Source organism: Dendrobates tinctorius, unplaced genomic scaffold, assembly GCF_039654945.1.
Source record: "Dendrobates tinctorius isolate UK_male_01 unplaced genomic scaffold, ASM3965494v1 ptg000176l, whole genome shotgun sequence".
Taxonomy (NCBI): domain Eukaryota; kingdom Metazoa; phylum Chordata; class Amphibia; order Anura; family Dendrobatidae; genus Dendrobates; species Dendrobates tinctorius.
Genome location: NW_027361843.1, coordinates 1,158,649 through 1,183,810, shown reverse-complemented (window position 1 = coordinate 1,183,810; position 25,162 = coordinate 1,158,649). Strand labels below are relative to the sequence as shown.

General features: G+C 42.8%; 1 protein-coding gene across 1 annotated transcript in view; it reads left to right on the top strand.

Annotated features, from left to right (window-relative positions):
- The window catches only part of MAGI2 (membrane associated guanylate kinase, WW and PDZ domain containing 2), a 1,360,388-nt gene that overhangs the window by 849,676 nt on the left and 485,550 nt on the right, over positions 1 to 25,162 (top strand). The window contains exons 4-5 of the mRNA XM_073551424.1: positions 765 to 980; positions 2,897 to 3,107. Of these exons, the coding sequence (XP_073407525.1) occupies positions 765 to 980; positions 2,897 to 3,107 (427 nt within the window). The remainder of the gene's footprint in view (positions 1 to 764; positions 981 to 2,896; positions 3,108 to 25,162) is intronic.

The window sequence follows — 25,162 nt, the reverse complement described above, 5'->3', positions numbered from 1 at the left end:
GCAGTCAGTAACACACGATAGGATTAGATACACAGCTCAGCAGAAAGTATCACACAGGAGAGGATACTTGGGTAATCGTTTAGTTAATTTGTGTTGCAAATCTGTAGTGTTGAATATATGATGTGAAATGTTTTTATGTGCAATTTAATCATTATAATTTGTTATAACTAACCACAGTTGGTTACTATGCCCAGGCAATGCCGGGCTCTTCAGCTAGTCTATGAATAAAGCTGAAATGATACTGCCTCTACTTGCATGATTCGAATGTTCAGCTTACCGTACTTCTTTTAGATTGTAATATACTAGTGCAACATTTAGATACTGTGTTTTTTTTTAACCTTTCTGAGCGGTAAATGATAAGTTTTAGGTGAGATTAGTCGTAGGCTACCATTTTACATGTAAACAAAGTATTTTTCCAAATGGTCTTTAATTAATTGGATATCATAGAAAATTGCAAGCAAGACACAAATAACAATGGAAATTTCAAGGGATGAACAATGTATGTGTGGAAAAGATAACAAAAACTGAAGCAGCTGACTATTTTTTATCTCAATGGTTAATCACTGAACAGTAACACGACCAGATGCTAGATTGCAAATTTCAGGCAAGAGTTTTTACTTATAATCTGTATTTTTCTCTTTCGATCCCTTGTTTGCAGGTTGTCTTACATAGATGCTTTTGAACATAGGCAGTAAAGTTATTATTTTTCATTTTCGGTTATTTAGTAAACTATAATAAACTGGAAATGTTACACTTATTCACAGAAAATTACTACGGCACTCCAAAGCCTCCAGCTGAACCTGCTCCACTCTTATTAAATGCAACAGACCATATTTTTCCTGGTGGAATTCCAAGAGTTGAGGGGAAACGCAAGCGCAATAAATCTGTAAGCAACATGGAGAAGGCTGGAATTGAACCCCCAGAAGAAGAGGAAGAGGAGAGACCTGTCATCAATGGAAATGGAGTAGCAGTTACACCAGGTCAGTGCAATTTTATCTTTTTGGATTTTTTTTAATTATTCAATATATCTGTGGTCTTGTTAGGAGGGCATGATAAAGATGAATTGCTTTGTGCTGTCCAAATTTATACGGAACTCTAACACTATATTTAATAAAATAAAATAGTAAGTAAAATATATAGCCACTAACCAGCTTCATATTGACATATAACATGTTTTTTACAATGTCAAATTAAGATTTGTTACATCATGGTATGTAACATGTTTTGTAAAATCTTTTTCTAAACCCTTCATTGCAAATCACTTGATCAAAAGCATGACGTATTACTGAAAGAGTCATACTTGCACTAAGTGCATGCTGAATTCATCATATTATTTGAATGCATAGACCCAGTGCTCCAGAAAACTTTTAGGACAACCCATTTCCATCACTATTTCCCACCCATATCCTAACTCTAATAAAATAAAAACACACACACTCTCCAGTGCTGATGCCGTTCCAGCGGTGTTGGTACTAGCTCTCCCGGTGCTGTCATGACATAGGTCACAGGGATCGCATGACTTTATCAGTGGCTTCTGCACTGTCCTCTCTTTCAGGCAAATTAAGCATCCAGAGGAAGTGAGAGCGCAGCTGCAGCTCTGACTTCCTCCGCATATCTATAACTTGCGAAGGAGAGGGACAATGAAGCGTCTCCTGATTGGCCGCAGGGATTGTGTGACATAATGTCACACATGCCTTGAGAGAGTCAGTGCAAACACCATTGGAATGGCACCAGCATCGGAGGTGAGTATAGCGAGTATGCCCGAGTAGTGAACAACTCCTTTTATTTTTCTCGTTTGACTCAAATTAACCAGAACGAAGGCAAAATAAATGAACATATAGTATGATACACCAGGAGTTCCCGAATAGTTAAACATTCTCTCAGCCTTTCATTCACAAGCAGAAGATGTATACTAGGAGCCCCCATATACTTTAATATTTTGGAAGACTTGCATTCTCCAAACATGACAAAAATGTCTTGTTGGCCGCCAGCATGCATGTATGCATCGGCATAAACTTTATTTAGCTATATCCGAAAGCTGAGACGGCAGCACTTGCCCATACAGAGTCCAACACAGGAAAAAAAATCTGCTGGACATTTTTTTTTGCATTGTGCCCTTATGATGGACACATGCCAATGCATCAATTAGCTTAAGTTGATCCTAGTCACAAAGTTACCCTAACTGCCATACTATTTCTTCAGTGAAAATGCCTATCTACTCGGGCAAGAGATTTTTTGGAGCCTAATTTAAAACAAAATATATATATGTAATAAGAGGCTATAATACAAGGAGCCATATAATTTTACCGGGCCCTGCACACGATTTGAATTTTATTCATAGACATACAAAATTGCATGTTCTACAGAGTGTCATATTAAGTATTGAAAGTATTGTGCCCTAAAAGTGTTGTTTTGGGGCGCCATGTGACGGCACAAAGAGCTGCAGTGACTCTGTACAGGCTCTGTGTAAACAAACAAACTGCCATAAAGGCAAATAAAAATGCTCAAAAATTATGATATAAAGGAAGTATAATGCTAGCAGACAGTGTGTGCAAAACTAAATCAACCTAGAAAGATCCAAAACAGTATGGCTCCCAAAGCATACGTTCTACATTTTTAATTTGTACAATTATTGTGTTTTTCTAAAGTCAGACTTTCACATATTTTTTGCTTATAATATAAATATATATATATATATATATATATATATATATATCTAAAGATAACGAGACCAATTTTGAAAAATCTTGTTCTAGTAAAGCATTTCTGGTTATCTATTACACATCGATGATGTGACTTGACTGTTGCGGGACATTTTGTTACCATTCCATGTTGTAATGCCCAGAGGAGCAATGGAGTCCAGGGTGATAAATGTGTATTTTTCTATCTTATGTAGAGTCAAGCGAACATGAAGACAAGAGTACAGATGCCTCAGGTGAGAATTCATCCCAGCCTTATTCTGCTCCATTGTACTGCCAGCCAGATGAGTCAAAGGAAAGCATGGATCTGAAGAAACAGCTGAAGCCTGAAGACAATGATGAACTGGGGTCCTTACCTGATAACTGGGAAATGGCGTACACCGAAAAAGGGGAAGTCTATTTTATTGAGTAAGTTCATAATGTTTTTCTTTTGATCCAATCAATTATTTTGTTGCTTATTTACATATTTATAACCTGTGATACCATCCATGACATTCAGACCAATTATGGTCACAATAACTGAAAGTTGTATGATAAACTAAGCTTTCCTATATCTATACATGCTGCTTTAAGGGTATGTGCAGGTAAATGCAAACCTATGATTTTCATGATTATAGGCTACAAATACATTTGTGTCTTGTGTAGCCTAAAAAAAGAGGCAGAGAAAAATGGAATAAACCATTTTTGCAAGATCAGCCTACACACAAGGTTTGATTGAAGAGCTGCACACAAATAACATATCTACCCTTTCTAAATTAATGCAGTAAACCCAAAAGAATATTCAGAAGGGCCCGACAGTGAGGATTCTGATAAGGTTTTCACTTTGTACTACAGCAAACAATGGCCCCAAAATGACATACTGAGGAGAATGAGAGAAAACCTTCACTAATAAATGGAAAAACTCCTTTGCTGTTTTTTAAATGTCTCCCTTTTAAATACTTCTGATTAAATTAAACGAAACGTTTAACGTTTTCTAAAAATGTGGAATTACCCAGTCAAACCCTGTCTTCACCCCCTACAGATGTGGCTTTCGCCCCTACGAATGTGGCCTTTTCCCTCTATGAATGTGGCCTTTTCCCTCTATGAATGTGGCCTTGCCCCCTATGAATGTAGCCTTTGCCCCCTACGAGTGTGGCCTTGGCCCCCTACTAATGTGGCCTTTGCTCCCCTATGAATGTGGCCTTTGCCCCCTACGAATGTGGCCTTTTCCCCCTACTAATGTGGCCTTTGCCCCCTACTAATCAGACTTGACCTACTACATTTCATACTCGCTGTAACCTTGCACTGAAGGACTTCTTCAGCTGATGGACATTGTATAACTAGTCCTTTTCACATTGCTGTTATTGTAATACTGTTGACCTGTGTGTGAAATATTCCACTAATACATGGTTTTAAAAAGACTTTTGTCTTAGGCCAGCTGTAGTTTTGCGACACTTGATTCATTACTGTGTTGCTGCTCTTCTTTCACTTGTGATAAATAACCTGTGTTAGTTGCTTATTCTTGTTATCATAATAGCTGAAACTGTATTATTGGAAATTCTGCAGTGTAAAAGATTATTTTAATATATGCAAATACATAATTTAAATGTATCATTCTTTGGCTGCAAAAAGTCCATGTTTTTTCTTTTTTTTAATACCTAAGTTTTATGAACTGTAATAAAGATTTTGGGACATTGCAATAGCCTGGCAGGATTGTTAGTGCTATAGCATCAGCAAAACTGTGTCTGTTAATTATTAGTTCTCATTTACTTAAATGTTCCTTCTTTACATAATAATCATCAGTAGTTTTATCAGTAGAATGTTGCCTCCCTGCATTTCTTTTGTAGCGGTAGCCTATCCCTGTTGCCCGTCTTTGGTGACTGTTGTAGAACTCCGTTCTTGAATCTTAAGGCTCAGTTATACAGGCTGATAATGAAGAACAAGCGTTTGTTGGAATGTTCATTCTCAGATTATTAGCTTGTGTAAACGCGCCAGCAACTACCTGTCAAACTAGCAAAACACTCGCTTGTAGGGTGATTGGCTCGTTCATGCCAGCATTAAAGTCCTCATTATTGGCAGCACAATGTCCTACTTACACAGGAGATGTGTTACTAATAATGATGATATTCTGATAGCTTCCAACAATTATATTAACGATCATTCTGTGCACATGTAATTCTGGTCAGCCTATCTAAACAATCCATTAAATGAAGGACGATAAGCATGTACAGTATATAGTCGATCGGCAATCGTATAATGGTCACTATCAGCAAGTGTAAATGGGTCTTTAATTAGATTTGTCTGTGAGTGACACATCTCAAGTTGAAGCAGCACTCCTATGAACTTTTTTTTTCTGCTTAAACGGGTATATATGTATGTAGTGTAATGAGTGAGTTAATATACTCGCCTACCGCCGTCTTCTCGGGTATCCAGCGCCGTTCTGCTCTTATGAGTTGCATCACTGCTTTGCAGACTCTTCTGATGGGCAGTAAGTTTTTTTTCACAGTGTAAGTCTATGGAACCTTGTGTGGTTCTCTGATGCTTACATTGTAAAAGTCATCTCCAGTTCACGCAGAGAGCAGTCTGATCTGGAGAGTCTGCAGATCGGTGATGTCACTCAGGGGAAGAGTGGAGCAGCACTGGATACCGGAGAAGATGGTAAGTGAGTATATTACACACTGACAATACACTACATATACATATACACATGTTTAGAATAAAACAAAAAGTTCATGGGAGTGCTTCTTTGAGACTGTTATTTTTTTCATTGGTGTTGGCCATGTCATTCAGTATCCAAAGTCCAAACTTTCACAATTAGTCAGGCAATTGCAGGTGGTCTGATAAATAATCCCTTTTGTCTTTGAATCCGATAAACCTCTCCACGTGAACATCTGTAAATGACTTTTAGATTGGGTTACGCCTATATGGAGACACTGTTTACATGACATGAAAATCAGTGTGGCATCCAATGATTGGAGATTTGTTCATGTTGTGATGGGAATCCTATTGTTTTTTATTTTTTTAATCACAAATTGAAAGTCACACATGGCTTTGACCCCCTGTAGCCTTTAATGCAACTTGTATGCAGTCCGGCTGTATTCTATAACCAAAGGTCATATGACATCTCAAACTAAGGGGAATTTACACAGAAAGATAATAGTGAACTTGTGTCCTTAATAAAGCTAGTTTCATGATAATTTTGCTGTGTAAACAGGCTGCCAATAATCCAATGAAGGAGCAAAATGCTTGTTCATCATGTGATATTATCGTTGGTGTAACGCAAAAGATCGTCATTCTCGGCGGTGCATGACCCAATGTAATCAGAATCATGGCAACTATGCGCACTGAGCACTTAAAGATGTTCAGTACGTGTTATTTGTTTAATAGTCCATTTACAAATGCAGAACAAAGCAATCCCTGATCAGTGAAGGTTTACTGATTGGTTGATTAGTGCCACCTGACCCTCATTGGGTTGTCACTATTGTTAGTGTAGCCCTAGCCTAATAGGGCAAGCTTTCAAAGTACCACAGTGAAATTTACACGGTAATTGCCTTGATAGCGAGTTTACCTTAGGAGGTTCTCTCCCTAAAATGGAATTAAACAATTAACCATACACCAATCTAGCATAGGTTACCTTGACTGTGATAACTCAGTACATCATATATCAAATATTCAAAATGGGTATTGTAGTGGTTTACCTAAAAAAAACTACAGGGTGGGCCATTTATATGGATACACCTAAATAAAATGGGAATGGCTGGTGATATCACCTTCCTGTTTGTGGCACATTATAATCATTATAAAGTGCAATTATTGCACAAAGCCTGCATAGTATTGGTTCCATGGGATGTCATATAAAGTGACATGTGCCAAAGAGTATATATATTTATTGAAGAGCTAATAATAAAATGCACATTCCAAAATTCCCATCACACAGAATAACATATACATTGATGCTGTAAAATTCCACACTTAAGAATCAGCAAAGTGAAAATACAGACCCGCACATCATGTTTAACTTGGATAACACAACACTGGGATGTCGCTGCATAAAAAGGTCTAATTTGACCTAAATTTCCATTGGTGAATGCCTTGTGCAATGCTAAATTATTTTAATCCCCTTACCTGGTTACAGAAGGTTATCTCACTTATCAAGGTGATGCGTTAGAAGTCATAATAATTTTAAGTTTTCATTTACGAAATAAGTTTGCATCTGGATTAGCTATGAAAATTCCTCATATTTTCCATTCCTGTTTCAGCATTTCTTAGATATAAATCCTGCTTGTTTTTAGAAACATAGACGTAACACAGTAGGTTTGGAAGACTGATGTCAGAAAAACCCACATGGTCCTTTAGCCTGTTCCTGTATTATTTCATCTTTTAATGCTAATCCTGGGCTAGACGTAGGTTTATCTCAGACATGTTCAAATTTACTTATTGTCTGCTAAAAGATTCCCGACATTGCTTCTGATTTCTCCTCTCCCCCAAGTAATTGTGCCGGTTGTGCCACTTGTTCTTTGGATTAATTTCTTACTAAAAAACACTTTTTTCCTGAACCTTATTTAAAATTTTTCACATTTCAGAGGTTTTGTGGCCCCACCTTTATCTTCTTTCCTCCAAGCTATGCAAATTCTTTGACTTCCCCAATTAGTTTTGTCCTTGAAACCTTACTTTCTTATATCTTTGGACCCACTCCATTATATTTATTCTACTCATTTATATAGCGCCATCATATTCCACAGTGCTTTTCAGAGCTAATATTTTATTCATGTGTTTTTGTAGGATATGTCTCCAGAAGTGAACTAATTGTGGTTGCACTAGACACAGTCAGAATAAAATCTCCCTCTTTTCACTGGTTGTATCTCTGGTTGCGAAACCAAGCCTCCAGCTTACTTTCCCTACAGTTTAGCCACACTGTAGACTTATTGTAAAGATGTCAGATATTGGTACCATAAATCCTACTTTTCTGAAGTCCTGGCTAACCCAATACTGCTAAAATGATCATCTGAAGATCCCCCTCCCCACATATCCATTATTGAACTACAGTTTCCATTGTTTTTCATCTGCAATGGACATCTGAGATTGACTGACTTATTTTGAAGGCGTCTCATATTTGTTATAGTTATTCAGTTTTGCAGCAAGTACCTTCTTCCCCAATGAGCACTCTAGAGAGGAGCAGACCATGCACTCATGTAACTCTCTCCATTGGAGGCTATGAGTATTATAATAGCTACATTTCAGAATAGCTATAAAATGGTAAGAGCTGCATTTATAGGCACCACTTTACCTACATTTCCCTTTCTGGAGGGTTAAACACAAGTCAAGGAACCCAAATGTCTTGGTGTAGGGGGGACCCAGATATGGTTACATTGTACTCATTTTGTACTTGCCCATCCACGCTCCTGAGTAGGGTATTATTCTTCCCTCATGACATGGAAAATGCTTGTACAGAAGGCTTAGGGCAGCACAAAATGACCTGATAGGCCGCAAGTTGGGTTCTCCTGCAATAGACGTATCGACTCTATTATTTGGATACTGTTGGTGTTTTTAAGTCACATTTGTGTGTATTATGGATTTCTGAATGGTGACACATGGATATGAGTGTGATGTGGCTAAGCCAGACACTAATAATGGCATTATATGGGATTAGTAGTATGGAGATTATTATTTGACCTTGACATTCATTGGTACAATAATGCATTATTCGCATGTACACACTGTATAATCAGTACAAGCTCATATATAAGCTCACTTACTGCAATGAATGTACTTCAAGATTACCTTGCGTTATTCTTTGGATGTTGCAAAAAATTAGTAGTTGGGAAGTGTGACTATATGCTTACAAAGTATGTGCCGAACTGCTTTGCAAATAAACATTACGTCATGTTTTTTTTAATTTTTTTTATGTTCTGTGTAAATATTCCCTATATGTTGAAAACTTCTATCAAGCAGGCTCCAATCAATTAGATTGCTTTTTGTTGTTCCTGTAGGATGCATGGTTTTCCCCAGCACACCTGTTTGGGAAGAGGGCGCATACTACTGAACAATACCTACCATAACGTTGACACAGATGACAATTGTTTGCAAAAAGTGTCAGGGGCAAAACCTCTTCCTTTCAATCAGTTGTGTCTGAAAACCAAATCATAAGGATGACTGTCATTCAGTAAATGCTAATAAGGTTATACATCATAGTGGGAGAACGCTGACTCTTGAAGTAGCAAGGACAAGGTAATAACTTTAGGTCTTTAGGGTTTTTTTAATAAAATGTCTCCTAAATCTTTTTATTAATTAGATGATTTACACATATTTATATGGCATGTGCTATGGATGATAATGCGTTTCTATACTTGGGAGAACATTGACACAACATGTCCTCTAAGCCATAATTCATGTGAATGTCAGCATTTTCCTTTCCCGATAGAATTCTAGATAGTAGCGAATAGATTATTTTATCTGTTGATTTCCCATTAAGGCTCGTGCAGACTGAATGCAAATGTTATCCTTTCAGTTCAGAAAGAAAGGATAAATGTTTGCTCACGAAATAAATCATAGATGGTTCTTCCAAGGAAAGTAGCGATGGAGATAAAAGGCTAAAACGAGTTAGCAAAGCTGGGAAAAATATTTATTGTGAATAGATTTCTATATTTCTATAAGGAGATGAAAATGCCTGAAAAAAATCTTTGTCCTGACTGAAGAACTTTGCCTGTAACATAGTATTATATGTATTCAATACCCAACTTTAACACTTGGGGGCAGTAGATTGTGTGATTTTTTTTTTCACTTTAGGCACATTTATAACACTTTAATTTGTCAAAAAGTCTTTTGGTCAATCTAGAATAAAATTTATACCTCCTAAGAAGAACGTATGTCCTAAAATCAGGGCTTCTGAAGGTAGTATCATGGTATTTCTAAGGCTCAGCGTTTCTTTTATAATATCATAATCCTACACAATTTTTAGCTCTAATTTTCTTGTAAACTGTAATGTGTGTGTGTGCCATATATATATAAATTATAATGTGTGTTTATATATATATATATAATATGTGTGTATATACCATATATATATTATAATGTGTGTGTGTTCAGCTTTATATAAGTGCCTAGTAGTGTGATGCCATATGGATCACCGTGATCTTTCTTTTCACACATGCAAATTGCGGATCGTGAAATTCTAATCCAGCAACATGAGGATGTTAGTAAGCTTGTTAAGTATGTTGTTTGTGATGCTGTAAAGGACAGACTCCTGCACATCTGGTATTCCTAGCAGGCTTGCTGTTTGTAAAGTATGTATCTCCATGGCAGTGCTTAATGTCGGCTCATTAGGGGCTCGCCTCCATTGGTTGTGCTGTGCCCCAGGCATTCTGTGACACTGACCCACCTCTACAGTACAAGAGCATAGAAGCCTTATCATCAGACCATGAACACATAGAGCAGAGCTGATTTTCTTATTTCACTGTTGTTTTTTAAGCTATGATTATGCTTTGGGTCCTGGTTGTAACTGAATAAATCACATATTCCTGACCTGGGGCATAGCTAGAAGGGATACAAAGGTAGTAGTCATAGCTGAGCCCTTGTGCTTAAAGGGAATATGTAACCAGGTCTTTGCTATGTAATCTGATAGCACCAAGCTATAAGGGGAAAGACCCTGACTCCAGTATTGTAGCGCTTATTGGAATATGTTTTGTTGTCTCAATAAAATCAGTGATTTATCAGCTGGGGATTATCGCTACAGGACTAGGTATCTTGGGCCTCCTAGTCCAGCTACACCACCAGAACTGATTATCAGCTTTCTGGCACTATACATTATATAGGAGGAATTTGCTCCTCAGACCTTGTGGGGGCATCACAACACAGAACCAGACCCCAATCAGAGGACAATAAAACTTTCACACTCCTTATCTATGAAATGTTCCAATATTTATGGCCACAACGATTTATCCCTCTCCCATAATGATAGCTCTGCTTCATGTCACTTGTCTTATCTATTGCATTTTTTCTGTGCTGTGTTGTGCATAAATATGTGATTCTTCAGGTTTTGCATTATTCTATGCCTGATTAAGAGACCTGAGTAGTCTGGAAAGCTTGCAATATGTTAACATCTTTTCAGTTAGCCATTGAAAGTTGGCAGTTTCCAAAAATTGTTGTGTGTGAACCAACCGCATGCATCTTAAGTGTGACCAATATATCTGCTTTATAAGTTAATCCTGCATCCTGATGTTCATTTTTTCCTTCATCCTTTTTAGCTTTTATTTTACAGAGAAACTGCAGCCTAGATGTATGCTGCTGCTTGTGATATAGAAACTGATGGCTGCGCAGAAATATGTTTAGTCTCCAGCAGTGTGATGCTAAATAATGCATTAACCTGTAGTGCTTTCTATTCATTTAGAAGCCAGTGGCCCAACTGTGAATCTGAGTATCATTTGATTATGAAAACCTCTAATAATTGCCAATAAACAGTTGTACGTGCACATTGCTTGGTCCCATAGGAACAATGCTTTCAGCTTGAAAGTTGTGTGTTCCTTGTTGATAGTCCATGCATAATTGAGGCTTTATGTGCAAGCAAGATTCTCTTCCCTTATGTGCCAATTTTGACAATTTGAGGTGTAAATAATATAGTGTATATATGATAGAAGAGATAAAATAAGGAAAACATGCTAAAATTAGCTAGATCCAATTTTTGTATATCAAAGTAGATGGATGAGTATACAGTACATGAAAGAATGGAGAGATTTACAATAATAACCTAGTTTTATAATTGCTCATTTCAAGGAATAAGTGTTAAGATAAATAGCTATTGGTGCTGCCCGGGCTAAAATGCACTGCACCCCTTCATGTGCGGAAAAACTAGTTCTTTGTGAGCAGGCCACACTTTAATGACATGATGGTTAAACAGATATACAATTTTAAGTTGCACATTCTGAAACCAAGTTAATATGGAGAACTGAATATTAATTATTACTTCCAGCCAGCAATAGTTCTTACCTGCCTTATTCTGTTGGCCTAATATAATAATAATGCGGTGTTCTGTATGGTTGAGCTCTGCGGTAAGTGTTCCATATAACCTTTAATTGCTCTCTGTCGTGCAGTTATTTTAATAGGATCAAATAGTATTGATTTACTACCGCTACTTCCCGAGTCAAAGTTGTGTTATTCAATAATTCCATAACATACTGGTAATGTGCCAAACCGTACAATTCATTCCAACTCTTTATGCAAGTGGATTCTCATGCACTCTATGCTATTCATTACATCAAACATAAATAATCGTATAACTGAAATGTATGGCCAAATGGTGGTGTGAATGTGATTTGAACTTGTTCAAGATATTGGCCTTTTGGGCAACCATTTTTCTTATACACTGTTGGCAAATATGGATGTCACAGCAGGCTTTTCCCAGCTTGGCATTTTGTCTTCAAAAGGCCCCTTTACATTTAGCGATGCACCAGCGATCCGGACCACGATACGACCCGGTCAGGATCACTGGTGCATCGCTAAATGGTCGCTAGTGAGCTGTCACACAGGCAGATCTCACAGCGATGTAGCAACGCAGCAGCAGTTGTTACTTACCTTTCAGACGTGGCGATCCTGACGTCCTCCCACCCGCGTCCACGCGTCGCTCGTTGTCGCCAGCAGGAAGCCCAGCAGGAAGCGCCCAACGAGAAATGGAGCTGCACGATCTCGCGCGATCAGCGACAGACAGCGGGGGAGCCGGTCGGAGGTAAGTATCACACATAGCGATATTGCTAGCGATATCGCTGCTGCGTCACAAAATTGGTGACGCTTTAGCCATATCGCTAGCGATATCGCTATGTGTAAAGGCCCCTTAAGCCTCAATAGGGAACTGCTCATTTGCATAGACACCATAAAATTTGCATTTGCCCAGCAATACCAGGGACATTAGTCACAAACGAGCTCCCACTTCATCAATAGATTAATAACCTGGTATAGTATGGTTGAAAAAGACACAAATGTCTGTTCAACCATGGGATGGATGTTGTATAGAAATAGTGGTTGCCTAACCTTGGTTCCTCTATGTCCGCCATGATCAGTGATGTCCTGTGTCATAACAAGCATTGAAAGTTGCAGACAATAGGGCCATGTTCACACTCTCAGTATCTGGTTGATATTTTACACCAGTATTTGGAAGTCAAAACCAGAAGTAGGTGAAAAATACAGAAGTGGTGAGGTGTTTCTATTATACTTTTCCTCTGATTGTCCCACTCCTGAATTTGGATTACAAATACTGATGTAAAATACTGACCAAATACTTAACGTGTGACTAAATGCCCAAACCCAATTACTGCCTCCCTGAGTTTACATATTTATCTGTAATCTAATAAACAAGAAAATAAATTCTCACTTATATTTATAAATGCCTATTGCAGCTTATTCTGATTGTAAATCTACTAGCAATTATTGCAACACACTTGTATGAGTGTCAATTTATTTGACCAAAACAAATACACTTTACATGAATGTAGTAATGCTGAGGTCATCATTAGTGATGGATGAACCTGAATGATAAACACTGACTTCACAAGAACTTCTCTCAGGTTTGGCACCCCGAACATCGACTGTTTCCCACGCTGTCATCTGTGTGACAGCGTGAGAAACACCGGTGGCTCTGATTGGCAGTAAATGCAGTGACGGACAGGAGGACTGCAAGGGTTAACAACTTTAACAGTTTTAATTGAACAGGGGGTTAACTCCTCACAGGGAGAAGAATGGTTAAGAGAGTAGATGATAAGAACAATTAATTCACAATAATAACAGTCTAGTTAGTAAACTTATCATGTCTTCTATGCTCCTCAGTCGACGATGATCTGCTGGGGGTTGTAGTCCTGGTGACGGCTGATATAGTGGTCACAGATGGGGTCCTTTAAGCGATGATCCGTCTTCTGGCGGCCGCGATCGGTCTCCGGTACCTTCCGCTGAGCGCCTAGTCCATAAATTGATGCGGCTGAGACAGTTAAGTCCACAGCACTGTCCGGGTCCAACGTAGACCGGCAAGTATAAACTGGCAAATCAGGGCGCAAATGTCTGTCCCATACCCGGTTTCTCTTATGTGGCACGTGCGCTGTACTCAACATGGAGCATATAACACCTTGCTCTCTGGCTTTCACCGGGCACACTGCACCTCTCTCTCAAGTCCCCACTGGTAGCGGCGGGAGTAAATAGACGCAGGTCTACGCAGCGCTGGTGCTCGAGGAACCGAGCACCTCTGTCTCTCTGCTGCACGCCATCTGTCCGCGCCAAAACTGTCTGCCGTCGTGTGCGCTTCCTCTTAACCTCGCCTCCTGCCTCAAGGTCACCGGGTCTGTCTGCTGCAGTCCGTAACAGTACCGGTGGTTCGGGTGCGGAGCACACTGCCTGCCTTGCTGCTTGCACGCTGACGTTGGGGGCCTCTCTGCAGCTTTGCACGCTTCTTCCCTCAGCTTCTGGCTGGGTTCAGTGACTAAACACATCCCCTCTTCCTGGGTCATGGGGCCTGTCCGGTCCCCTATTCCTTTACCCGGGAAACAGGGGATGCAGCCTCGACAGTTCCGGGCCTGGCGCAGCACAGGTACCCGCAGCCCAGTCTTCCTCCTTACAATATAACAGTGTATTATCTGTGAATTTACATAGCGCTGTGATGTAATCCTTGTCCTATTTCTCGATGTTTCATATGCTGTACAACGCTTCTAACATAATACTTTATTAACCCTGAATCTTAGTATATCATATTATTAGAACCTTGAGTCTCAATGTGTTATTGTTAGTCTAGAGAAAGTGCTTCATTTAATATCTGTGTCCTTGGGTTTCAGTACACTGTATTCTACTATTTGTGAAAAAGTTCTGCCTTCATTTTAAGAACTGCATTTTTTTCCTTATGTAATTTTCCAGGCTAAGTTCCAATTACATTGCAAACTGATTATCTTAATCTGTGATCATATGGAGGTTATCGTATGTGTCTGTATAACTTGGTTTTGTAACTTCTGATTGGTGGTCAATGCCTAGGTGTCAGTGGTGATGCTTTTCTATCTTTTCTTTGTATAAGTGAGTGGTCCTAGCCATTTTGGGTTAGACTTTGTGCTACTTGTGACACTTACCTGAGTGTGGTCTCCACCGACACAACAGGGAACCATTGGGAGTGAACTGAAAAAAAAAACATGTATGAGGGTTTTGCCTGGCCTGTACAAACGAAATGGGAAGCTTTAAAGCGCAGTGCGACAGCCATATAAATAGGACTGAGATCAGAAAGTACTGGCTGGTGGCTCTCCCAACTTGGTTGTGACAGCTTCATGTATTCCTATGCAGCTGTCAGAGCTGCCGGCCAGTTCATGCTCTGTTCCAATCTCGGTCCATTTTATATGGCCGTCTACCCCCTTACTCCAACAACTGCATTACAAAATATTACATTGTTTTATCTCACAAAATTAAAATAAACATTTCAACTCTGCCACGTCTGTAAATTATATAGACAAGTATAATAATGTACACTGGTGATTTCTACGTTAGAGATATTTGTATTTATTGCACAGTGATGTGTTTTAGATCTCATCATAAACTGATTTAATTCATTTTCCATCTATAAAACGCTCTACTAAAAATCCTCGCTTCTGTGGATGCTTTTACTGTACACATAAGTTTTAATTTCAGTACTTCTATCTTTCTGAGAAGCTTTTAAAAGCTGTAATAATTGTTAAACTTTAAGAACTCTACATTATTACAGTTGTTGGCGAGCTAGTATCAGTGTGCTATTAAGTCGTGTTTATAGCGGTAGTAGGAAGGGGATAATATGTGCTATGTTATTGGGTATGCTAACTTCTTAAAGGCTGCAGTTCCACAAATCTTGGAAAAATGTGCAAAACTGGCAGTGGATAAATAAAGCTATTTTAGTAATAACATATGCTAAATCTGCTAGTTATTACAGAAGATTTGGTCAGCAATTGCACTTTATTGCAGGGAATAATTTAAAAAAACACACAAAAAATATCAATCATTGTGATTGTACCTGGCTCACTCCCTCTGACACAGCCTCTCCAGCTGCGCTTTCCTATGGCGGATTCCATCTCTCTCACACCCCTCGCCGCAGCAACAAACGTGGTGGAGGAGTTGACTTGCTCCTGTATGATACCTGCTCCTTTACCCCAATTCCTCTGCCACCCTCCGCTACTCTTCCCTCGTTCGAGGTGCACTCCGTCCGCATCTATTCCCCCTCCAACCTCCAACTGGCTGTCATCTACCGCCCCCCAGAACTAGCCATCTCCACCTTTCTCGACCACTTCACCACCTGGCTACTCCATTTCCTTTGTGCTGACATCCCCACCACCGTCATGGGCGATTTCAACATCCCCATTGACACTTCCACCCGGCTGCCTCTAAACTTCTATCGCTCATGGCTTCCCTCTGCCTCACTCAATGGTCCTCTGCGGCCACTCACAAAGATGGTCACACGCTGGACCTTATCTTCACCCATCTCTGTTCCCTCACTAATCTCAATAACTCACCCCTCCCCCTGTCTGACCACAACCTACTGACATTCTCTTCCCTCTCCTTTCCTACTCCGCAATCCCTGCTCCATAAACCCATTCACCCTCACAGGAATCTCAAACACCTCAATTTACAATCACTCTCTGAGTCCCTTCTCCCTCTTACAGACATAGCTTCCCTTCATGACACAGATGCTGCTGCCACTTTTTATAACACCACAATAACAGCAACACTTGATTCGGCTGCCCCCCTCACGCAGAGCAAAACTCGAACAATCAACAGGCAGCCCTGGCTGACCAGCCTGACCAAAGAACTGAGACGGGTTTCCAGGGCCGCTGAGCGGAGATGGAAGAGAACCCATTCTACTGAGCACTTCAATGCATACAAGCAGTCCCTTGCTAGCTTTAAGTCCATGCTCTCTGCCGCAAAACAAACTTACTTTGCATCTCTCATATCCTCCCTGGCTCACAACCCTAAACAGCTCTTCAACACTTTCAATTCTCTACTCTGTCCCACAGCACCTCCTCTCTCTCCTCTAATTTCTGCTGAAGACTGCCTCCTTCTTAAAGCAGAAGATCGATACGATCAGACAAAACTTTGACCCGCAGCCCCCAATGCCCCTCTTAGCCGCTCAGCCCTGTTCTGCAAAAGCCAGCTTCTCCACCATGACAGAAGATCAGCTCTCCACCCTTCTATCAAGATCACACCTCACCACTTGTGCCATTGACCAACTCCCATCCCACCTCATCCCTAACTTGGCCACAGTCTTCATCCCATCTCTAACACACCTCTTCAACCTTTCACTTACAAATGGTGTCTTTCCCTCATCCTTCAAACATGCCTCAATCACACCCATCCTCAAAAAGCCCTCCCTTGACCCATCCTCTGTGTCTAACTATCGCCCGATATCTCTTCTCCCTTACGCCTCAAAACTACTGGAACAGCATGTATATCTTGAACTGTCCTCCCACCTCTCCTCCTGTTCCCTCTTTGACCGGTTACAATCTTGCTTCCAACCAACTGAAACTCCCTAACTAAAGTCACTAACGACTTACTAACCGCCAAGAGCAAGCAACACTACTCTGTCCTCCTTCTCCTGGACCTGTCCTCTGCTTTCGACACCGTAGGCCATTCCCTCCTGCTACAGATTCTCTCATCTCTTGGCATCACAGACTTGGCCCTATCCTGGATCTCGTCATATCTAACAGACTGAACATTCAATGTCTCCTGTTGTGAACTCATTTTCTGCTCCTCCTTCCGTTCTCCCTCTGGTGGTGACAGGAGGTAGTGAGGTTGGTTTAATTGGTAGTGATCTGCCACCTGATGAGGAGGATAACGATTGGATCACTGGAGTATCAGACTGGATATAAGACAGCCGACGCCCTATCATGGTGCTGGTGATTCAGTCTGCTTCTCAGGTCTTGGACTTCAGCTCTGTTCCAGTATTCTCAAGTTAAGTTTGTTTTTGCTATTGTTCACACTTGCTCTTGTTGGTCAATTCAGTTTTTTGTGGTCAGCCAGCCCCTGCTGGGGTTGTGCTGAATTTCCACTCCTGTTTATCTGTATTTTCCATTTGGTCCCTTATTAGATTGGCCTCTTTTTGCTCTGTCTCAGAATATTTCAGAGTGCTGATATAGTGGCAGAAGTCTAGTGACTTCAGGGTTAATTTTGCTATCAGAAGTGTTGGACATTATCTTGGTAGGGTTTTTGGCAGATTGAAGACAGTGTCTTTCCTTTCCTGTCCTTTCTAGTTAGTCGGGCCCCATCGTTTGCTCAGCCTATTTTTCTGCCTTTGTGTTTTCATCTTGTTTCACTGTCAATACATGTGGGGGGCTGTCTTTCCTTTGGGGTCTGCTCTGGGGCAGTTAGTTTTCCTCTTTTCCTGCTTTAGGCTTATGTAGTTCTCTGGTTGTGACGAGGCGTCTAGGATCATCGTAGGTACGCTCCATGACTGCTGCTAGTTGTGTGGTAAGATCAGGGATCTGCAATCTGCATAGTTACCAACCCCTCTGGTTTTCTGAGACTTGGCTTGTGTTGTTTTTTCCTCCTCGGTGACCCATTCATAACAGTCTCCCTCTCACACACCACCTCCTCACCTCGCACCCTGTCTGTAGCTGTTCCTCAAGGCTCTGACCTCGGACCCGTACTATTCTCCATCTATACCTTCGGCTTGAGACAGCTCATAGAATCCCACGGTTTGCAGTATCACCTCTACACTGATGACATGCAGATCTACCTATCTGGACCCAACCTCACCTCCTTACTGATTGAAATGCCACAATGTCTGTCTGCTACTCAGCTTTCTTCTCTGCTCGCTTTCTCAAACTGAACATGGACAAAGCAGAATTCATCATCTTTCCCCCATCTCACTCTACCCCTCCAGCAGATCTATCCATCAACGTCAATGGCTGCTCTCTTTCCCCAGTCACGCACGCTCGGTGCCTTGAGGTAATCCTTGACTCTGCGCTCTCTTTCAAACCACATATCCAAGCCCTCGCCTCCTCCTGCCGCCACAAACTCAAAAATATCTCCCAGATCCGCTCATTCCTCAACCACGAAACCACAAAAACACTAGTGCATGCTTTTATCATCTCCCGCCTCGACTACTGCAACCTCCTCCTCTCTGGCCTCCACTCTATCACTCTGGCACCACTCCAGTCCATCCTACACTGTGCTGCCCGACTAATCCACCTGTCTCCCTGCTACTCCCCAGCCTCCCCCCTATGCCAGGCCCTTCACTGGCTTCCTATTGCCCAGAGGCGCCAATTCAAAACCCTAACCATGACATACAAAGCCTTCCACAACCTGTCTCCTCCATACATCCGTGACATGGTCTCCAGGTACCTACCTGCACGCAACCTTCGATCATCTCAAGATCTCCTTCTTTACTCTCCCCTTATCTCTTCCTCCCACAACCGCATACAAAACTTCTCCCGTGCTTCCCCCATACTCTGTAACTCTCTGCCGCAACACATCAGACTCTCACCATCAACGGAAACCTTCAAGAAGAACCTGAAGACCCACCTGTTCCGACAAGCCTACAGCCTGCAATGATCCTCGGTCTACTCAACCACCGCATGACCTACTCTACCCTCTCCTACTGTATCCTCACCCATCCCTGTAGACTGTGAGCCCTCACGGGCAGGGTCACCTCTCCTTATGTACTTGTGTGTCCCTTATCTTACACATGTTTATTATACTTGTCTATATTTCCCCTTTTCACATGTAAATTGTATCTTACACAAAAACAAGTGAACAAACATCAACAAATTATTTGTAGTTGGTAACTGTAAAAATACTTGAAATTGCACCTAGCAGTACAATAGCAGACGAAGCACAGCACAGAGTTTGTCATTTGGATTGATAGGAAAGTTACATTTTATTCGGACTCCCATGACAGCACCACGAGAGAGGGGATCCGCCCCATAGGAACAGGAAACCTACAGATACAAAAGGGCGGTACCTCTCCCACGCATCAGTTGGTTTCCTGTTCCTGAGGGGACGGGATCCTACAGAAGAATGGGATCCCAGGCCGGCCAGCCGACACCGGTAGCGAGGGGGTCTCCTACCTCGGCTTGGTTCGGATTTTCTGGAAGACGCCACGGTGACCCAGGATGGGTATCACGGCGGTGGCGTGGACAGCAGGGAGCGGCGTCCGGAGGATGGCCGTCTCCGGAATTAAGCCGCCGCCGGTAATTATTTTCCCCCCCGGGATTCCCGGCTCCGGCGGCGCAGATAGGTTGCCAGCGCTGTGCAGAGGGCTGCGACCGGGCGCTGCTCCGGAGCTCCCGGGCGTCCCGCGGAGCTTCCGGCGTTTCCGGGGTAGCGGTGACGTCAGGGGGCGGGCGGAGGAGGCACTTCCGGGTCAGAGCGCTACTGCGCATGCGCGGCGATCCCAAGATGGCGGCGCCCATCGGAAACACCGATGGCGCGCGGTGGGGCGCCAGCTGGGGTAGGGAGATCCATTAAGGGGGGGAGGGGCGCGGCATGGAAACTGCTGACCGGAGGAGGGGTATTTAGGCGGGACCCGGGCAGGGTGCCTTGCCTTGGCCACATTACTACATGCAGCAGTGTGCAGCAGCAGCAGCAGCAGCAGCAGCAGCAGTGGTGATGGAAAGCGATCGAGAGCAGCAGCGACAGAAGCAAGGGCAGCAGCGGCAGACATCACTGCCGCCCCTGGATGACCTTCGGCAGGTCAAACAGAAAAAGAAAGGGTCCCGTGACAGTAATGCGGGACGAAGTGACCAGTCCACTCGTAAAAGCTCCTCCAGGCAGACAGGAGCATCGGCTGAAAGAAATCCCCCTCGTTCTCCGGTACTTGATTGTGGCACTGGTAAGTGATCTTCGTGAAAGTTCACTCAGTGACGGGACCCCCCTTCTGTGTTTTTCTTTTTCTAGGGAAAAAAAGCTACAAATAAAAATAAACATAGGGAATGCGCACTCTGTGCATGCCCATTACCAGACGCGTGCCTCAAAAGATTGTGCCCCCCCCTGTATTCAGCAGACGGTGGCAGAAGAGTCGCCTGCAGTAGCGGCGAGTTTGAGAGACATTGTCAGGGTAGAAATGAGGGAAACCCTAAAGTCCTTGTCTCAGCCGCAAAGTCTAAGGGGCGAGGTCCCGGCGGAGTCTGATTCCTCAGCAGAGTGGAGAAAAAGCAGAGACTCCCAGGCTTCATCTCCCTCATCCTCTTCAGGAGAAGAGGACTCGGGGCGATTTTGTCTGCCTCTTGACCGGGTAGACAAGCTGGTCAAAGCAGTCAGAGGGACAATGGAGGTAGAGGAGCCTAAGCCCCATTTATCCATGCAGGATGTCATGTTCGGTGGGCTGGAACAGAGGAAGCGGAGAGTCTTTCCGTTAAACCAAAAGATACAGGATCTGATCCACAGAGAGTGGAAAAGACCGGACAAAAGAGGGTCGCTACCACCAGCCCTCAAAAGGAGATACCCCTTCGACGCCTGGGAGATGGCGGCCGGGTCCTTAAGACCAGCAGTGGCTTCAACGTGCACGGCCAGGTCCATGATGGTCTGGTTGGACCAGTTGGAGTCACAACTAAAGCAGGGTACATCAAGACAAACAATTCTTGGGGCCCTACCGACCATCCAAGAGGGAGCAGCTTTCCTAGCAGATGCCTCAGCGGATGCAATGAGAATGGCCGCCAGAGCAGCAGGTCTCTCTAACGCAGCTCGCAGAGCCCTGTGGCTAAAGTGCTGGCAGGGAGACATCCAGTCCAGAGCAAAGCTCTGTGCGATTCCATGTGAGGGCGAATACTTATTTGGAACTGTCCTAGACGAGCTGCTTGAAAAGGCGGGGGACGACAAGAAAAAGTTCCCAAACCTTTCATCAGCGTCCTACCGTCGCCCATTTGGTAGAAGGAGATTTGGCCAGGGGAGAAGGCGCAACTCTTCACCTGTTAGAGATCGACCCAGATGGGAAGACAGAAGGAGACGAGGTACGGGCTATATGTTTACCCGCTCGTCAAGAGATCAAAAGAAACCAAATCAATGACTAGCGGTTCCCGTAGGGGGTAGACTGTCATCCTTCTTCCCGGCATGGTCGCAGATTACGAATAGTGACTGGGCGCGCAAGGTAATATCCACCGGGCTTAGGTTGGAATTTACCCAGATCCCGCGGGACACCTTTAAACTGACCCCCTTAAGATCTTCTCATCTTGAACAAGCGGCTTTAGAAGCAGAAGTCTTGAGCCTATGTCAGAAAAATGTTCTGGTAGAGGTCCCAGAGGCTGAAAGAGGAAGAGGGTTTTACTCTCCCCTGTTTCTAATCCAGAAACCTGATAACACATTCAGAACGATTATAAACCTTCGTTCCCTTAACGAATTTTTGATTAATCATAAATTCAAAATGGAGTCCATTAATACAACAATAAAAATATTGTTTAAAGGTTGTTTTATGGCAGTCATAGATTTGAAAGACGCGTACTATCACGTACCTATCCATACAGACTTCCAGCAGTTCCTGAGGGTGGCAGTTTCAGTAGAGGGCACAGTACGTCATTTTCAGTATAGAGCCCTTCCCTTTGGTCTCTCAGCAGCACCCAGGGTTTTTACAAAATTAGTGGCCGAAGTTATGGCTCACTTACGAGAGGTTGACGTCTTAATCATTCCATATTTAGACGATTTCTTGATTGTAGGAAAATCGATGGGTCATTGTAAATCCCAGATAGAAAAAGCTAGATCCAGGTTAGAAAACCTAGGATGGATTTTAAACTACGAGAAATCCCGACTCCAGCCCTTAAAAATACAGAAATTTTTAGGATTGATACTAAATTCAGACACTCAGCGGTGCCTGCTACCACTAGATAAATTACAAAAGATACAGGAGCAGGTTCTTCGGGCAATGGATAATCCATCTATGACCCTCAGACAGGCCATGTCCCTGTTAGGTTCTCTAACTTCATGCATCCCAGCAGTAAGGTGGGCACAGTTCCATACCAGAACCCTTCAAAACGACGTCTTGATTAATAGCAGGGCCCTTGGAGGCTCCTTACAAGGTCGGATGTGTCTAAGCCCCTCAACTGTTACATCACTAAGATGGTGGCTTCAGAGCGAGAACCTAGCGTCAGGGGTGCCCTGGATAGCACAGATAACCCGTATTATAACCACAGACGCTAGTTCCTTTGGTTGGGGAGCCCATATGGGGGACATAGTGGTACAGGGCCAGTGGGATTCTAATTCTGAAATCTCATCCAACCAGAGAGAACTATTGGCGATAGAGCGAGCAGTCAAGAAACTCATTATCTACCTGCAGGGCCATCATGTGAGGATACACTCGGACAACCAGGTAGCGGTAGCATATGTCAACCACCAAGGTGGAACCCGCTCCAGCGCTCTGATGCAGATAACAGAACGGCTCCTCCAGATAGCAGAGAGAAATTGTCTATCTTTGACCGCGCTCCACATCAGCGGAAAGGACAATGTAAGAGCAGACTTTTTAAGCCGCAAGGCTCTAAGACAAGGAGAATGGGCTTTGAACAAAGACATTTACCGCCAGATTGTCCGCAGATGGGGCCAGCCAGAGGTAGACCTCTTTGCCACCAGAGAAAACAGAAAAGAAAGATTGTTCTGCTCTCTGAACCCCAGGGAAAATCCCCTGGCGGTGGATGCCCTACTGATAAGATGGGACTTTTCTCTGGCATACGCCTTCCCACCATTGAATCTTCTTCCCCTGGTAGTCAGGAAGATCAGAGAGGATCAGGCAAGAGTCATACTGATTGCCCCCTTTTGGCCCAGGAGGACCTGGTTCGCGTGGTTGAGGACCATGTCGGTAGGCGATCCCTGGGTACTACCGAACCTTCCGGATCTCCTCTACCAGGGGCCAGTCAGCCACCCACAAGTAGCGAGACTTCATTTGACGGCGTGGTGTTTGAAAGGTCACTATTAAAAAATAGAGGGTTCTCCAAGAACTTAATTGACACCCTCCTAAGAAGCAGAAAATTAACCACCACTAATATTTATGCTAGGACCTGGAAACGCTTCCTATCCACCTTTCACTTTGACATCAGAGATGGAATTCCCACGAAACATATTCTGGAATTTCTCCAGAAAGGTTTCGAATTGGGTCTCTCCACAAGTACGCTAAAAGTACAGGTTTCAGCCTTAGGGGCCCTGTTTGCAGCTGATATTGCAAAAGATTATTGGGTAGCAAGGTTCATCAGAGCAGCGGCCAGATCGAGACCTATACACAAAGACAGATGCGTACCGTGGGACTTAAACTTAGTCCTTACAGCCATGACAGAAAGTCCGTTTGAACCTTTAGATTCCGCCTCACTAAAGATTATATCCCTTAAAACAGCATTCCTGATAGCAATAACATCCGCACGTAGGGTGAGCGACATACAGGCACTCTCCAGATTGCCTCCTTACACAGAGTTCTTACAGGATAGAGTGATCCTAAGGCCAGATCCAGCATACCTTCCCAAGGTAACAACACAATTCCACAGGACACAGGAGATAGTTCTGCCTTCCTTCCTCCCTAATCCAACCAACCCTAAAGAGCAGAAACTTCAGGCATTAGATATTAGGCGGTGCTTACTGACATATTTAGCAGCCACGGATCCTTGGAAGAAGGAGAACGCATTATTCCTATCCTTCCAAGGTTCCAGGAAAGGATACAGAGTATCAAAACGCACATTAGCAAGGTGGATTAGGGAGGCTATCTCTCTTGCCTACACAGCAGGTGGCGGTCCGGCTCCACAGAACCTGAGGGCACATTCCACTCGGGCCATGGCATCATCCTGGGCAGAGAGATCTGGAGTATCAATTGATCAAATATGTAAGGCGGCCACCTGGTCATCTCCTTCCACCTTTTTTAACCACTATCGGTTAGACATGGGTGCCTCCTCAGACCTCACCTTCGGGCTAAGGGTGCTGCAGGCTGTAGTCCCTCCCTAAGTTAGTTTACATCTCTGTAATTCTCTCGTGGTGCTGTCATGGGAGTCCGAATAAAGTATTAAGTTACGTACCGGTAACGGTATTTTTCGGAAGCCCATGACAGCACCCTTAGTTCCCTCCCTTGTTCACATATAGGGGTGCACTCCTTAGAAGTTTGTTCATAGAATCACCTTATGTGGGAGATGGTATGAAATAATTCTGTTAAATAGGGTAGATAGGTTGTATATATCATATGTTGTGTACTAACCATGGTAGCCTCTCAAGCTCTGTAATCCAACTGATGCGTGGGAGAGGTACCGCCCTTTTGTATCTGTAGGTTTCCTGTTCCTATGGGGCGGATCCCCTCTCTCGTGGTGCTGTCATGGGCTTCCGAAAAATACCGTTACCGGTACGTAACTTAATACTTTTCTGACGATGAGTAAAGAATTTTGGAGTGTTGCCTGAATATTTGATGTAATTTTATAGCTACATTAAATATTTTGGTAGCTTTGAACGTGGCTTCAGTATGTTAACAACAGAACCTATCTTTTAATGGAAATAAAAATGTCTCACTTACTAAAATTGTTATTCTTTATCCTTTAAAAACTGAGACTTTTTTATTC